The sequence below is a fragment of the Abramis brama genome (assembly GCF_963993115.1).
Source record: "Abramis brama genome assembly, chromosome: 7".
NCBI lineage: Eukaryota > Metazoa > Chordata > Actinopteri > Cypriniformes > Leuciscidae > Abramis > Abramis brama.
This window is the reverse complement of record NC_139969.1, coordinates 19,270,601-19,284,427: the sequence shown is the minus strand read 5'-3', so window position 1 is coordinate 19,284,427 and position 13,827 is coordinate 19,270,601. Positions and strand designations below refer to the sequence as shown.

The following is a 13,827-nucleotide window of genomic DNA, read 5'->3' as shown; positions in this document are numbered from 1 at the left end:
CATGAAATGGTTTTAGTATGTTTGTGAAGCTGAAACTGTGAAAGTGTAAATAAATGTCATTTAAATTACATACTCTCTGCATTCACTTCTTTCTGTTTACCAGCACTTCTTTGTTCACATAATTACAGGTACTTACAGAGAGAGAAAAAAAAAAAACAGAAAAAAAATCATGGTTCAATCCAAAGGAGAAGTTTTACAATAATGCAGTGCATTGTTGTGTCCTGTTGTTATTAGATCATGATTTGAAGACTGATACACAAATGGTACGAAACCATTAAGGAGAGGTTTTGCCACTGGTTTGTTTCATTAAAGGAGATCAGCAATGGTGCTTCTGTACCTTTTAGTTTTTCTTTGTCATATTGTGTCATTGTCTTATATGTCCTCAGCAGTGACACAATTGATTTGCTCTTCAGAAAGTGTTAGCGTTTGGGGCAGCTACGATGGTAAGATCTTTTTGTTTTTCAATGATTTACTTATTTACTCAGTTTGATCTACCTCAGATCCTTAGCTACCAGCAAAAGATAAATGATAATTATTAAAAACTCAATGGATGTTTTTTTAAATAGATTTTTTCCCCAAAAGGTTTCTTTTGTTTTTTTTATTTCAATTTACGTATTAATTACTGTTTATTTTACAAATGATGTTTATGAATCATGAGTTCATGAATCACCTCATGTGGGATTTGAATATCTTTTCATGATTCTGTTTGATGTCATTGTTATGTAAATTAAAACAGCCAATGCTCTCTTAAATCAGGGCCATTGTATTACCTGTCAGTGACTGCATCCCCCTGCTCTATAGGAATGACCTCATACAATGTAACATATACAGTAATTCCAAGTAAGTTGAAAAGATGAAAGATGAATGCTTTATATTGGTTACATTATGCATATAATAATGTTTACTTTATGAAACTGCCCTTCACAATTCAAAACTTATCCTGTTTAATATTTATAATAATAAGTACACTTAATAATAATAAAAAAGTTATTATTAATCATTATTATTATCAATAATTATATATTTTTTTATTAATCATTTATTTGCTTTGTTTTGTCCTTCAGTGTTCACAACCACACGTTTGGGGTTTCATGCTCTTATTTACTACAAAGGTCAGCTGTGGTTGGATCACATGCAGCCAGATATTATTTGTGAAGATTTTAAAATATGTGACATCATCAAAGGAGGTACTGCATATTAGACTGTTTTACTACATCCCTTACAGTGCCTAGTGTTTCAGCAGTGCATTAATACATCTCACTAATGAGACCACATTCTTGTTTTAGAAACACTTCATGAAACAATTCCAATTTATGTGAGGACATTTTATCCCCCTGAGGTGAGCAATCAACAGTAATGCTTTATCTTTTCCAATACAAATGACTTTTATGATTCGGATGTATAAAAATATATAGCAAAATTATATAATAATATATGTCATATAACAAATTTTCACCACAGGAAACATTTTTTTCCGGTCTAGGTTTCAACACTAACAATTTACTCTTTCCAAAATAAACAATGTGTTATATATTTATGATCAAGTCGAGAAAAAAAAAGAATTGATGTATTTTGCCTTCTAGGGTGAATTTCAGGTTTATGTGAATGTGACATTTGTTGATGACCTTGAAAACATGCAAACAGTCCATTTCAATATCACTGGGCAGGTGAAAAACCATGATGTTATGAGCAAAAGTTTTCAACAGATGGGAGGGATGTAGGACAAGCTAAATATGGTATGCTGTTTCTTTTTCTCTTTTTCTCCTTTTTTTTGAGCAGATATTCCATTCTGTGGTTTCTGATAAGATCAAGTGATTGTCAGTGGTTAATTCATATTCATAAATCATTAAAGCAAAGCCATCTCAAAGTATTGATAATGTTTTAATGGCATTTTGATGGCAGTAAAATTGACATGGGCACCGGCTTTGATCAGACTTGTAAAAACCCATTATACTCTGGTCGATGGTTCTAATGTCTTTGTGTTTCATATAAAACAACCTAATGACATTTATAAACTTTTTTTTCCCTATAGGTGAGAAGTGTTGACTAGTCCAGCAGTGTGATGCCACACTTCCTCATGTGAACAGCAAGGAGAAAGGAAATACCAATTTGTTGTTTCAGTGGACTATTGTAATACATTAAATATTTGCAGAAATTGTATGTCATGTACATCATGTTTGTGATGCTGAAGTATAAAACTGAATAAAGTCATGCACATACGGTACCCACTACATTGTTTTGTGATTTCATCTCATGGACAAACTTCCTTTTTTCAACAGTTCCTTGTTCACAACAAAAAACACTGCACTTAACAAAACACCTGCGGTGGGTTTCAAACCAAATGTGTTTTACAAAAGTACACTACAATGCATTGTTAAAAGCAAGAACTTTTTTTACAGAATAGTTGTTCTGTTTAAATCCCAGCCTCTCAACTTGTATATAACCATTCTGACCATGAGAGTTTTGGCCACTGGTGTTGTTCATGAAGGATAGCAGATATGGTGCTTTTGTGCCCTTCAACTTTTCTTTGTTTTATTGCATTATCTTGTGTGTCATCTGTGATTGCAGAGAGAAGATTATTATGCTCCTCAGAACATCTTACTATCTGGTACACATTTGATGGTAGGTGGAATTTCAAATATTTGTAAAAATCACACATTCTCTCACACACACGCACATATATATACAGTATGTACATATCAAAAGTACAGTAAAAACAGTAATATTGTGACATATTATTACAATTTAAAATAAATGTATTTCTGTGATGACAAAGCTGAATTTTCATTTAATCTTCAGTTTTACGTGATCCTTCAGAAATCATTCTAATGTGCTGATTTAGTGCTCAAGAAAGCTTTCTTATTATTATCAGTGTTGAAAACAGTGCTGCTTAATATTTTTGTGGAAACCATGATAGATTTATTCTTTGATGAATAGAAAGTTCAAAATAAATATAAATATTTTGTAACATTCTAAATGTCTTTAATGTCACTTATAGTCAATTTAATGTGTCCTGTCTGAAAAAATAAAAAATAAAAATAAAAATCAGATTTTCAAAAAGTTAAAAAAAATTACTGACCCCAAAGTTTTGACAGTTTAGTTTAAAAATATAATTGGAAACCTACATATTATTAATCCATAAAAATATATATATATTTCAACATTCAGTATTTGAGATGTATTTTCATTAAAACTCTCTCTTTCATCAGGACCGTTGTATTACCTGTCAATGACTGCTTCTCCCTGCTCTCTAGGAGTGAATTTGTTCTCTATAACTTATACAATAATCCCAAGTAAGTTTATGAAAGATTTATACTGATTATATTACATAATATGGAACAGCCCCTGTTTAATTTAATCTTTATAATTAAATTGATATAGCTTAACTAACTTTGATGTGAGCTGATGACATTTGACTGGTTTTGTGTTTCAGTGTTCACAATCAACCGTATTGGTTATCATGGCAGTGTTTACTACAAAGGTCAGCTGTGGTTGGATCACGAGGAGCCAGATGTTCCTTGTGAGGATTTCAAAATGTGTTACATCATCAAAGGAGGTACAACATGTTAGAATGTTTACTGTATTATCTTGCACTGTAGTGATGCAGCTGGGATATCAATGAGATTGCTTCCTTATTTTCAGAAACACTTCATGAAACCTTTCCATTGTACATAAAAAAGTTGAGTGGCCCTGAGGTGAGCAGTCAATATAATGCTTTATCTGCTCCAATTTAAATGTGATGTATTATTTTAATTTGATTCCTCAGAAATGAAGTATATTAAAATATGTGACCCTGGGCGACAAAACCAGTCACACGGGTAAAGTTTTTGAGATTGAGATTTATACATAATCTGAAAGCTGAATAAATAAGCTTTGCATTGACGTATGGTTTGTTATGATAGGACAATATTAAGCCGAGATACTACTATTTGTAAATCTGGAATCTGAGGGTGTAAAAAAAATCGAAACATTGAGAAAATCACCTTTAAAGTTGTCCATTTATGTTCGCGATTGTGCTGCATTCATTCACAAAAATAAATGTTTTATATATTTACGGTAGGAAATTTACAAAATTTCTTCATGGAACATGATCTTTACTTAATATCCTAATGATTTCTGGCATAAAAGAAAAATCTATAATTTTGATCCATACAATGTATTGGCTATTGCCACAAATATACCCGTGCGACTTATGACTGGTTTTGTGATCCAGGGTCACATATACACTATATTAATATAAATAATAATAATACAAAATAGAAATACGATTAAAAGCTAATTAAACAGATTGCCGTATTTTACTTTCCAGGGAGAGTATCAGATTTATCTGACTGTAAACGTTGTTGATGACCTTGGAAACAAAGTGACATTACAATTCAATGTCTCTATAGAAGCAAAAAATGATGGGAATAAGAATAATTTTTTTGTCCCACAGCTGGGAGGACTATAGGGCAAAATACATGGAGTATACAGCTTCTTCTTCTTCTCTTTTTTTTCTTCTTTTTTTGAAGTAGATGTCATTATTTATTCTGCATTTTCGGTTTTGTTTTCTGAGCAGATCAAGTCACTGGTTAATGCATATGAGCATCACTGTAATGATTGCTGGAGTTCTTAGTCATTCTAGTAAATTAATTAAAAAAAAATTGGCATGCACACTGTTTTGATACCTGGTAGTATCAAAGATTTGAATTCTAAATAACATTTAGATTCTGCCAAATAGGAAAGACTGCACCCCTTCAGCCCGCACAGCAGTCTGTCAATTAGGAACTTGATTCTCCTTCCTGAATGGCGCATTATCAGCTGCTGAGTATTATCATTAATTCAGAATCGCCGTCCTATTTGAAGTTTAGACAGACTGAAATAAAGGAGGTTAAAATAAGAGCCCTGGGCAGCTTCATTCACAGTGTCTGCCAGCAACCAAGAGTTGCTCTTACTCATTTCTTCTAAATATGTGATTTGTGAGACATTACCTTATGGCACTGGATCACAGAAACACGAGTCACCATATAATATATTAAGTTAAAAGTTATGGTTATGTTAATGAATGTAAATGAGAATAATTTGTTAGTATATCTTTTTGAAAGTGTTTCTGTGTGTATTGATTGATTGTCCAATATTCTAAAACAAACATTCCATAATAATAAAGTACTTTAATAATTATAAAAGCGTATACTAGTGTATATATGTACTGTGTGTGTGTGTCTGTCTGTCTGTTATGGGGACAAGGGTGGCAGTATCCAAAATCCTTGTCCTTGTGGGGAATTTATTTTTGGTAAATTATATATGTATATAACATGTGATGCTGGACCACAAAACCAGTCACATGGGTAAAATTTTTTGTAAATAAAGCCGAATAAATAAGCTTTCCATCGATGTATGGTTTGTTAGGATAGGACAATTTTTTGCCTGAGATTCAACTATTTGAAAATCTGGAATCTGAGGCTGCAAAAAAATTGAAACATTGATAAAATCACCTTTAAAGTTGTCCATTTATGTTTGCGATTGTGCTGCATTCACTCACAAAAATAAATGTTTGATATATTTACAGTAGAAAATGTACTAAATATCTTCATGGAACATGATCTTTACTTAATATAAAGATTTTTGGCATAAAAGAAAAATGTATAATTTTGACCCATTTGCCACAAATATACTTGTGCTATTTGTGACTGGTTTTGTAATCCAGGGTCACATATATAAATTATAAAATTAGTATTATTGCATATTATTATTATAACTTAACAACTAAGAAAATTGACTGTTTTCTATGTTAATATATTGTAAAATGTAATTTATTCCTGTGATGGCAAAGCTGAATTTTCAGCATCATTACTTCAGTCTTCAGTGTCACATGATCCTTCAGAAATCATTCTATGATTTTTGTGCTCAAGAATAATTTCTTATTATTATCGAAGTTAAAAATAATAATGCATACAATAATACATTTTTCAGGATTCTATCTGTAATGACTTTAATGTCATCTTTTTTTATTTATTTAATTTGTCCTTGCTGAATCAAAATATTGTCAAAAAGGTTTTTTTTTCCCCCAAATGTTTCTTTCGATTTTTAATTTCAATTTACGTATTAATTACTGTTTATTTTACAAATGATGTTTATGAATCATGAGTTCATGAATCACCTCATGTGGGATTTGAATCTCTTTTCATGATTCTGTTTGATGTCATTGTTATGTAAATTAAAACAGCCAATGCTCTCTTAAATCAGACATTGTATTACCTGTCAGTGACTGCATCCCCCTGCTCTATAGGAAGGACCTCACACAATTTAACATATACAGTAATTCCAAGTAAGTTGAAAAGATGAAAGATGAATGCTTTATATTGGTTACATTATGCATATAATAATGTTTACTTTATGGAACTGTCCTTCACAATTCAAAACTTATCCTGTTTAATATTATAATAATAAGTACACTTAATAATAATAAAAAACAATTATTATTAATCATTATTATTAGCAATAATTATATATATATATTTTTTTTTATTAATAATTTATTTACTTTGTTTTGTCCTTCAGTGTTCACAACCACACGTATGGGGTTTCATGCTCTTATTTACTACAAAGGTCAGCTGTGGTTGGATCACATGCAGCCAGATATTATTTGTGAATATTTAAAAATATGTGACATCATCAAAGGAGGTACTGCACTGCACACCACATTCTTGTTTTAGAAACACTTCATGAAACAATTCCAATTTATGTGAGGACATTTTATCCCCCTGAGGTGAGCAATCAACAGTAATGCTTTATCTTTTCCAATACAAATGACTTTTATGATTCGGATGTATAAAAATATATAGCAAAATTATATAATAATATATGTCATATAACAAATTTTCACCACAGGAAAATTTTTTTTTCCGGTCTAGGTTTCAACACTAACAATTTACTCTTTCCAAAATAAACAATGTGTTATATCTTTTGCCTTCTAGGGCGAATTTCAGGTTTTCAACAGATGTGAGGGATGTAGGACAAGCTAAATATGGTATGCTGTTTCTTTTTCTCCTTTTTTTGAGCAGATATTCCATTCTGTGTTTTCTGATAAGATCAAGTGATTGTCAGTGGTTAATTCATATCCATCCATCTTCTTCCGCTTATCCGGGGCCAGGTCACGGGGGCAGCAGTCTAAGCAGGGATGCCCAGACTTCCCTCTCCCTAGACACTTCCTCCAGCTCTTCCGGGGGGACACCGAGGCGTTCCCAGGCCAGCCGGGAGACATAGTCCCGCCAGTGTGTCCTAGGTCTTCCCCGGGGTCTCCTCCCGGTGGGGCATGCCCGGGAAGGCGTCCAGGAGGCATCCGGAAAAGATGCCCGAGCCACCTCAGCTGGCCCCTCTCAATATGGAGGAGCAGTGGCTCTACTCTGAGCTCCTCCCGAGTGACCGAGCTTCTCACCCTATCTCTAAAGGATCGCCCAGCCACCCTGCGGAGAAAGCTCATTTCGGCCGCCTGTATCTGGGATCTTGTCCTTTCCATAGGTGAGAGTAGGAACATAGATTGACCGGTAAATCGACCGCATTACTGCAGAAGCTGCACCGATCCGTCTGTCAATCTCCCGTTCCATCCTTCCCTCACTCGTGAACAAGACCCCAACATACTTGAACTCCTCCACTTAAGGCAGGAACTCTCCACCAACCTGAAGCGGGCAAACCACCTTTTTCCGACTGAGAACCATGGCCTCGGATTTGGAGGTGCTGATTCTCATCCCAGCTGCTTCACACTCGGCTGCAAACCGCCCCAGTGCATGCTGAAGGTCCTGGTCTGATGGGGCCAGCACAACAACATCATCCGCAAAGAGCAGAGATGAAATCGCGTGGTCCCCAAACCTGACACCCTCCGGCCCCTGGCTGCGCCTAGAAATTCTGTCCATAAAAATTATGAACAGATCCAGCAGCCCTGCCGGAGTCCAACATGCACCGGGAACAAGTCTGACTTACTGCCGGCAATGCGAACCAAGCTCCTGCTCCGGTCGTACAGGGACCGGATAGCCCTTAGCAAAGGGCCCCGAACCCCATACTCCCAGAGCACCCTCCACAAGATGCCACGAGGGACACAGTCAAATGCCTTCTCCAAATCCACAAAGCACATGTGGATTGGTTGGGCAAACTCCCATGAACCCTCCAGCACCCTGGAGAGGGTATAGAGCTGGTCCAGTGTTCCATGACCGGGACGAAAACCACACTGTTCCTCCTAAATCCAAGGTTCTACTATCGGCCGTATTCTCCTCTCCAGTACCCTGGCATAGACTTTCTCGGGGAGGCTGAGAAGTGTGATCCCCCTATAGTTGGAGCACACCCTCCGGTCCCCCTTCTTAAAAAGAGGGACCACCACCCCGGTCTGCCAGTCCAAAGGTACTGTCCCCGACCGCCACACGATGCTGCAGAGGCGTGTCAGCCAAGACAGCCCCACAGTCGAGGTCAACAGCTGCCCACCTCCACTGTAAACAGCGTTGGTAGGGCACTGCTTCCCCCTCCTGAGGCGCCAGACGGTTTGCCAGAATCTCTTCGAGGCCGACCGATAGTCCTTCTCCATGGCCTCACCGAACTCCTCCCAGGCCCGACTTTTGGCCTCCACAACCACCCGGGCTGCAGTCCGCTTGGCCTGTCGGTACCCGTCAGCTACCTCAGGAGTCCCACAAGCCAGCCAGGCCCGATAGGACTCCTTCTTCAGCTTGACGGCATCCCTTACTTCCGGTGTCCACCACCGGGTTCGGGGATTGCCGCCTCAACTGCACCGGAGACCTTACGGCCACAGCTCCGAGTGGCCGCGTTGACAATGGAGGTGGAGAACATGGTCCACTCGGACTCAATATCTCCAGACTCCCTCGGGATCTGGTCGAAGCTCTGCTGGAGGTGGAAGTTGAAGATCTCTCTGACAGGGGATTCGGCCAAACGTTCCCAACAGACCCTCACAGTATGTTTGGGTCTGCCGAGTCTGTCCAGCTTCCTCCCCCGCCATCGGATCCAACTCACCACCAGGTGGTGATCAGTTGACAGCGCCTCCCCTCTCTTCACCGGAGTGTCCAAGACATACGGCCGCAGGTCAGATGAAACAACCACAAAGTCGATCATCGACCTCCGGCCTAGGGTGTCCTGGTGCCATGTGCACTGATGGACACCCTTATGCTTGAACATGGTGTTCGTTATGGGCAAGCCGTAACTAGCACAGAAGTCCAATAACAGAACACCACTCGGGTTCAGATCAGGGGGGCCGTTCCTCCCAATCACGCCCCTCCAGGTGTCACTGTCGCTGCCCACGTGGGCGTTGAAGTCCCCCAGTAGAACGATGGAGTCCCCAGTCGGAGCACTTTCCAGCACTCCTCCCAGAGACCCCAAGAAGGCCGGGTACTCTGCACTGCCGTTTGGCCCATAGGCGCACACGACAGTGAGAGACCTATCCCCGACCCGAAGGCGCAGGGAAGCGACCCTCTCGTTCACCGGAGTGAACTCCAACACATGGCGGCTGAGCTGGGGGGCTATAAGCAAACCCACACCAGCCCGCCACCTCTCACCATGGGCAACTCCAGAGTGGTGAAGAGTCCATCCTCTCTCAAGGAGTGTGGTTCCAGAGCCCAAGCCGTGCGTGGAGGTGATCCCAACTATCTCTAGTGGAAGCTTAATTCATATTCATAAATCATTAAAGCAAAGCCATCTCAAAGTATTGATAATGTTTTAATGGCATTTTGATGGCAGTAAAATTGACATGGGCACCGGCTTTGATCAGACTTGTAAAAACCCATTATACTCTGGTCAATGGTTCTAATGTCTTTGTGTTTCATATAAAACAACCTAATGACATTTATAAACTTTTTTTCCCTATAGGTGAGAAGTTTTGACTAGTCCAGCAGTGTGATGCCACACTTCCTCATGTGAACAGCAAGGAGAAAGGAAATACCAATTTGTTGTTTCAGTGGACTATTTTAATACATTAAATATTTGCAGAAATTGTATGTCATCATGTTTGTGATGCTGAAGTATAAAACTGAATAAAGTCATGCACATACGGTACCCACTACATTCATTGTTTCGTGATTTCATCTCATGGACAAACTTCCTTTTTTCAACAGTTCCTTGTTCACAACAAAAAACACTACACTTAACAAAACACCTGCGGTGGGTTTCAAACCAAATGTGTTTTACAAAAGTACACTACAATGCATTGTTAAAAGCAAGAACTTTTTTTACAGAATAGTTGTTCTGTTTAAATCCCAGCCTCTCAACTTGTATATAACCATTCTGACCATGAGAGTTTTGGCCACTGGTGTTGTTCATGAAGGATAGCAGATATGGTGCTTTTGTGCCCTTCAATTTTTCTTTGTTTTATTGCATTATCTTGTGTGTCATCTGTGATTGCAGAGAGAAGATTATTATGCTCCTCAGAACATCTTACTATCTGGTACACATTTGATGGTAGGTGGAATATCAAATATTTGTAAAAATCACACATTCTCTCACACACACGCACATATATATACAGTATGTACATATCAAAAGTACAGTAAAAACAGTAATATTGTGACATATTATTACAATTTAAAATAAATGTATTTCTGTGATGACAAAGCTGAATTTTCATTTAATCTTCAGTTTTACGTGATCCTTCAGAAATCATTCTAATGTGCTGATTTAGTGCTCAAGAAAGCTTTCTTATTATTATCAGTGTTGAAAACAGTGCTGCTTAATATTTTTGTGGAAACCATGATAGATTTATTCTTTGATGAATAGAAAGTTCAAAATAAATATAAATATTTTGTAACATTCTAAATGTCTTTAATGTCACTTAGTCAATTTAATGTGTCCTGTCTGAAAAAATAAAAATCAGATTTTAAAAAAGTTTAAAAAAATTACTGACCCCAAAGTTTTGACAGTTTAGTTTAAAAATATAATTGGAAACCTACATATTATTAATCCATAAAAATATATATATATTTCAACATTCAGTATTTGAGATGTATTTTCATTAAAACTCTCTCTTTCATCAGGACCGTTGTATTACCTGTCAATGACTGCTTCTCCCTGCTCTCTAGGAGTGAATTTGTTCTCTATAACTTATACAGTAATCCCAAGTAAGTTTATGAAAGATTTATACTGATTATATTACATAATATGGAACAGCCCCTGTTTAATTTAATTAATTAAATTGATATAGCTTAACTAACTTTGATGTGAGCTGATGACATTTGACTGGTTTTGTGTTTCAGTGTATACAATCAACCGTATTGGTTTTCATGGCAGTGTTTACTACAAAGGTCAGCTGTGGTTTGTTCACGAGGAGCCAGATGTTCCTTGTGAGGATCTCAAAATGTGTTACATCATCAAAGGAGGTACAACATGTTAGAATGTTTACTCTATTATCTTGCACTGTAGTGATGCAGCTGGGATATCAATGAGATTGCTTCCTTTTTTTTCAGAAACACTTCATGCAACCGTTCCTTTGTACATAAAAAAGTTGATTTGCCCTGAGGTGAGCAGTCAATATAATGCTTTATCCGCTCCAATTTAAATGTGATGTATTATTTTAATTTGATTCCTCAGAAATGAAGTATATTAAAATGTGACCCTGGACGACAAAAGCAGTCACATGGGTAAATTTTATGAGATTGAGATTTATACATAATCTGAAAGCTGAATAAATAAGCTTTGCATTGACGTATGGTTTGTTATGATAGGACAATATTAAGCCGAGATACAACTATTTGGAAATCTGGAATCTGAGGGTGTAAAAAAAATCGAAACATTGAGAAAATCACCTTTAAAGTTGTCCATTTATGTTTGCGATTGTGCTGCATTCACTCACAAAAATAAATGTTTTATATATTTACGGTAGGAAATTTACGAAATTTCTTCATGGAACATGATCTTTACTTAATATCCTAATGATTTCTGGCATAAAAGAAAAATCTATAATTTTGATCCATACAATGTATTGGCTATTGCCACAAATATATCCGTGCGACTTATGACTGGTTTTGTGATCCAGGGTCACATATACAATATATTATAAATAATAATAATACAAAATAGAAATACGATTAAAAGCTAATTAAACAGATTGCTGTATCTTACTTTCCAGGGAGAGTATCAGATTTATCTGACTGTAAACGTTGTTGATGACCTTGGAAACAAAGTGACATTACAATTCAATGCCTCTATAGAAGCAAAAAATGATGGGAATAAGAATAATTTTTTTGTCCCACAGCTGGGAGGACTATAGGGCAAAATACATGGAGTATACAGCTTCTTCTTCTTCTCTTTTTTTTCTTCTTTTTTTGAAGTAGATGTCATTATTTATTCTGCATTTTCGGTTTTGTTTTCTGAGCAGATCAAGTCACTGGTTAATGCATATGAGCATCACTGTAATGATTTCTCTGGAGTTCTTAGTCATTCTAGTAAATTAATTTAAAAAAATTGGCATGCACACTGTTTTGATACCTGGTAGTATCAAAGATTTGAATTCTAAATAACATTTAGATTCTGCCAAATAGGAAAGACTGCACCCCTTCAGCCCGCACAGCAGTCTGTCAATTAGGAACTTGATTCTCCTTCCTGAATGGCGCATTATCAGCTGCTGAGTATTATCATTAATTCAGAATCGCCGTCCTATTTGAAGTTTAGACAGACTGAAATAAAGGAGGTTAAAATAAGAGCCCTGGGCAGCTTCATTCACAGTGTCTGCCAGCAACCAAGAGTTGCTCTTACTCATTTCTTCTAAATATGTGATTTGTGAGACATTACCTTATGGCACTGGATCACAGAAACACGAGTCACCATATAATATATTAAGTTAAAAGTTATGGTTATGTTAATGAATGTAAATGAGAATAATTTGTTAGTATATCTTTTTGAAAGTGTTTCTGTGTGTATTGATTGATTGTCCAATATTCTAAAACAAACATTCCATAATAATAAAGTACTTTAATAATTATAAAAGCGTATACTAGTGTATATATGTACTGTGTGTGTGTCTGTCTGTCTGTCTGTCTTAAACCCTATGTTATGGGGACATGGCAGTATCCAAAATCCTTGTCCTTGTGGGGACATTTTTTTGGTAAATTATATATATATAATATGTGACCCTGGAGCACAAAACCAGTCACATGGGTAAATGTATTGTTTGTAAATAAAGCCGAATACATATGTTTTCCATCAATGTATGGTTTGTTAGGATAGGACAATTTTTGCCTGAGATACAAGTATTTAAAAATCTGGAATCTGAGGGTGCAAAAAAATCGAAAAATTGAGAAAATCACCTTTAAAGTTTTCCGTTTATGTTTGCGATTGTGCTGCATTCACTCACAAAAATAAATGTTTGATATATTTACGGTAGGAAATATCTTCATGGAACATGATCTTTACTTAATATAATGATTTTTGGCATAAAAGAAAAATGTATAATTTTGACCCATTTGCCACAAATACACTCGTGCTACTTGTGACTGGTTTTGTGATCCAGGGTCACATATATAAATTATAAAATTAGTATTATTGCATATTATTATTACAACTTAACAACAAAGAAAATTGACTGTTTTCTATGTTAATATATTGTAAAATGTAATTTATTCCTGTGATGGCAAAGCTGAATTTTCAGCATCATTACTTCAGTCTTCAGTGTCACATGATCCTTCAGAAATCATTCTATGATTTTTGTGCTCAAGAATAATTTATTATTATTATCGAAGTTAAAAATAATAATGCATACAATAATACATTTTTCAGGATTCTATCTGTAATGACTTATGTCATCTTTTTTGTAATTTAATTTGTCCTTGCTGAATCAAAATATTCTGTCAAAAAGGTTTTTTT

General features: G+C 36.3%; 3 protein-coding genes across 3 annotated transcripts; all 3 read left to right on the top strand.

Annotated features, from left to right (window-relative positions):
* The first annotated feature begins 229 nt into the window (after window positions 1-229).
* Window positions 230-3,020, top strand: LOC311087105 (uncharacterized protein). The gene is made up of 6 exons (XM_084120348.1): window positions 230-443; window positions 757-840; window positions 1,065-1,187; window positions 1,287-1,339; window positions 1,584-1,736; window positions 2,033-3,020. The coding sequence occupies exons 1-5, from the start codon at window positions 323-325 to the stop codon at window positions 1,719-1,721; spliced, it is 519 nt and encodes a 172-aa protein (XP_083976474.1). The 5' UTR covers window positions 230-322; the 3' UTR covers window positions 1,722-1,736; window positions 2,033-3,020.
* On the top strand, window positions 2,466-5,161 carry LOC311087103 (uncharacterized protein). The gene is made up of 5 exons (XM_084120346.1): window positions 2,466-2,622; window positions 3,210-3,293; window positions 3,434-3,556; window positions 3,643-3,695; window positions 4,310-5,161. The coding sequence occupies exons 1-5, from the start codon at window positions 2,499-2,501 to the stop codon at window positions 4,448-4,450; spliced, it is 525 nt and encodes a 174-aa protein (XP_083976472.1). The 5' UTR covers window positions 2,466-2,498; the 3' UTR covers window positions 4,451-5,161.
* Window positions 5,162-9,839: 4,678 nt separating this feature from the next.
* Window positions 9,840-12,947, top strand: LOC311087102 (uncharacterized protein). Its single transcript, XM_084120345.1, has 5 exons — window positions 9,840-10,431; window positions 11,004-11,087; window positions 11,223-11,345; window positions 11,433-11,485; window positions 12,095-12,947. Exons 1-5 carry the CDS (start codon window positions 10,308-10,310, stop codon window positions 12,233-12,235), a joined length of 525 nt encoding a protein of 174 aa, XP_083976471.1. The 5' UTR covers window positions 9,840-10,307; the 3' UTR covers window positions 12,236-12,947.
* Window positions 12,948-13,827: the final 880 nt, after the last annotated feature.

Excerpts from the sequence above, each read along its gene's own strand:
- LOC311087105 (XM_084120348.1), top strand. The coding sequence starts at position 323 with ATGGTGCTTCTGTACCTTTTAGTTTTTCTTTGTCATATTGTGTCATTG. Across the intron at positions 444-756 it reads CGTTTGGGGCAGCTACGATG|GGCCATTGTATTACCTGTCA; the intron begins GTAAGATCTTTT and ends CTCTTAAATCAG. Across the intron at positions 1,188-1,286 it reads ATGTGACATCATCAAAGGAG|AAACACTTCATGAAACAATT; the intron begins GTACTGCATATT and ends TTCTTGTTTTAG.
- LOC311087103 (XM_084120346.1), top strand. The coding sequence starts at position 2,499 with ATGGTGCTTTTGTGCCCTTCAACTTTTCTTTGTTTTATTGCATTATCT. Across the intron at positions 3,557-3,642 it reads GTGTTACATCATCAAAGGAG|AAACACTTCATGAAACCTTT; the intron begins GTACAACATGTT and ends CCTTATTTTCAG. Across the intron at positions 3,696-4,309 it reads AAAAGTTGAGTGGCCCTGAG|GGAGAGTATCAGATTTATCT; the intron begins GTGAGCAGTCAA and ends TTTACTTTCCAG.
- LOC311087102 (XM_084120345.1), top strand. The coding sequence starts at position 10,308 with ATGGTGCTTTTGTGCCCTTCAATTTTTCTTTGTTTTATTGCATTATCT. Across the intron at positions 10,432-11,003 it reads TATCTGGTACACATTTGATG|GACCGTTGTATTACCTGTCA; the intron begins GTAGGTGGAATA and ends CTCTTTCATCAG. Across the intron at positions 11,346-11,432 it reads GTGTTACATCATCAAAGGAG|AAACACTTCATGCAACCGTT; the intron begins GTACAACATGTT and ends CTTTTTTTTCAG.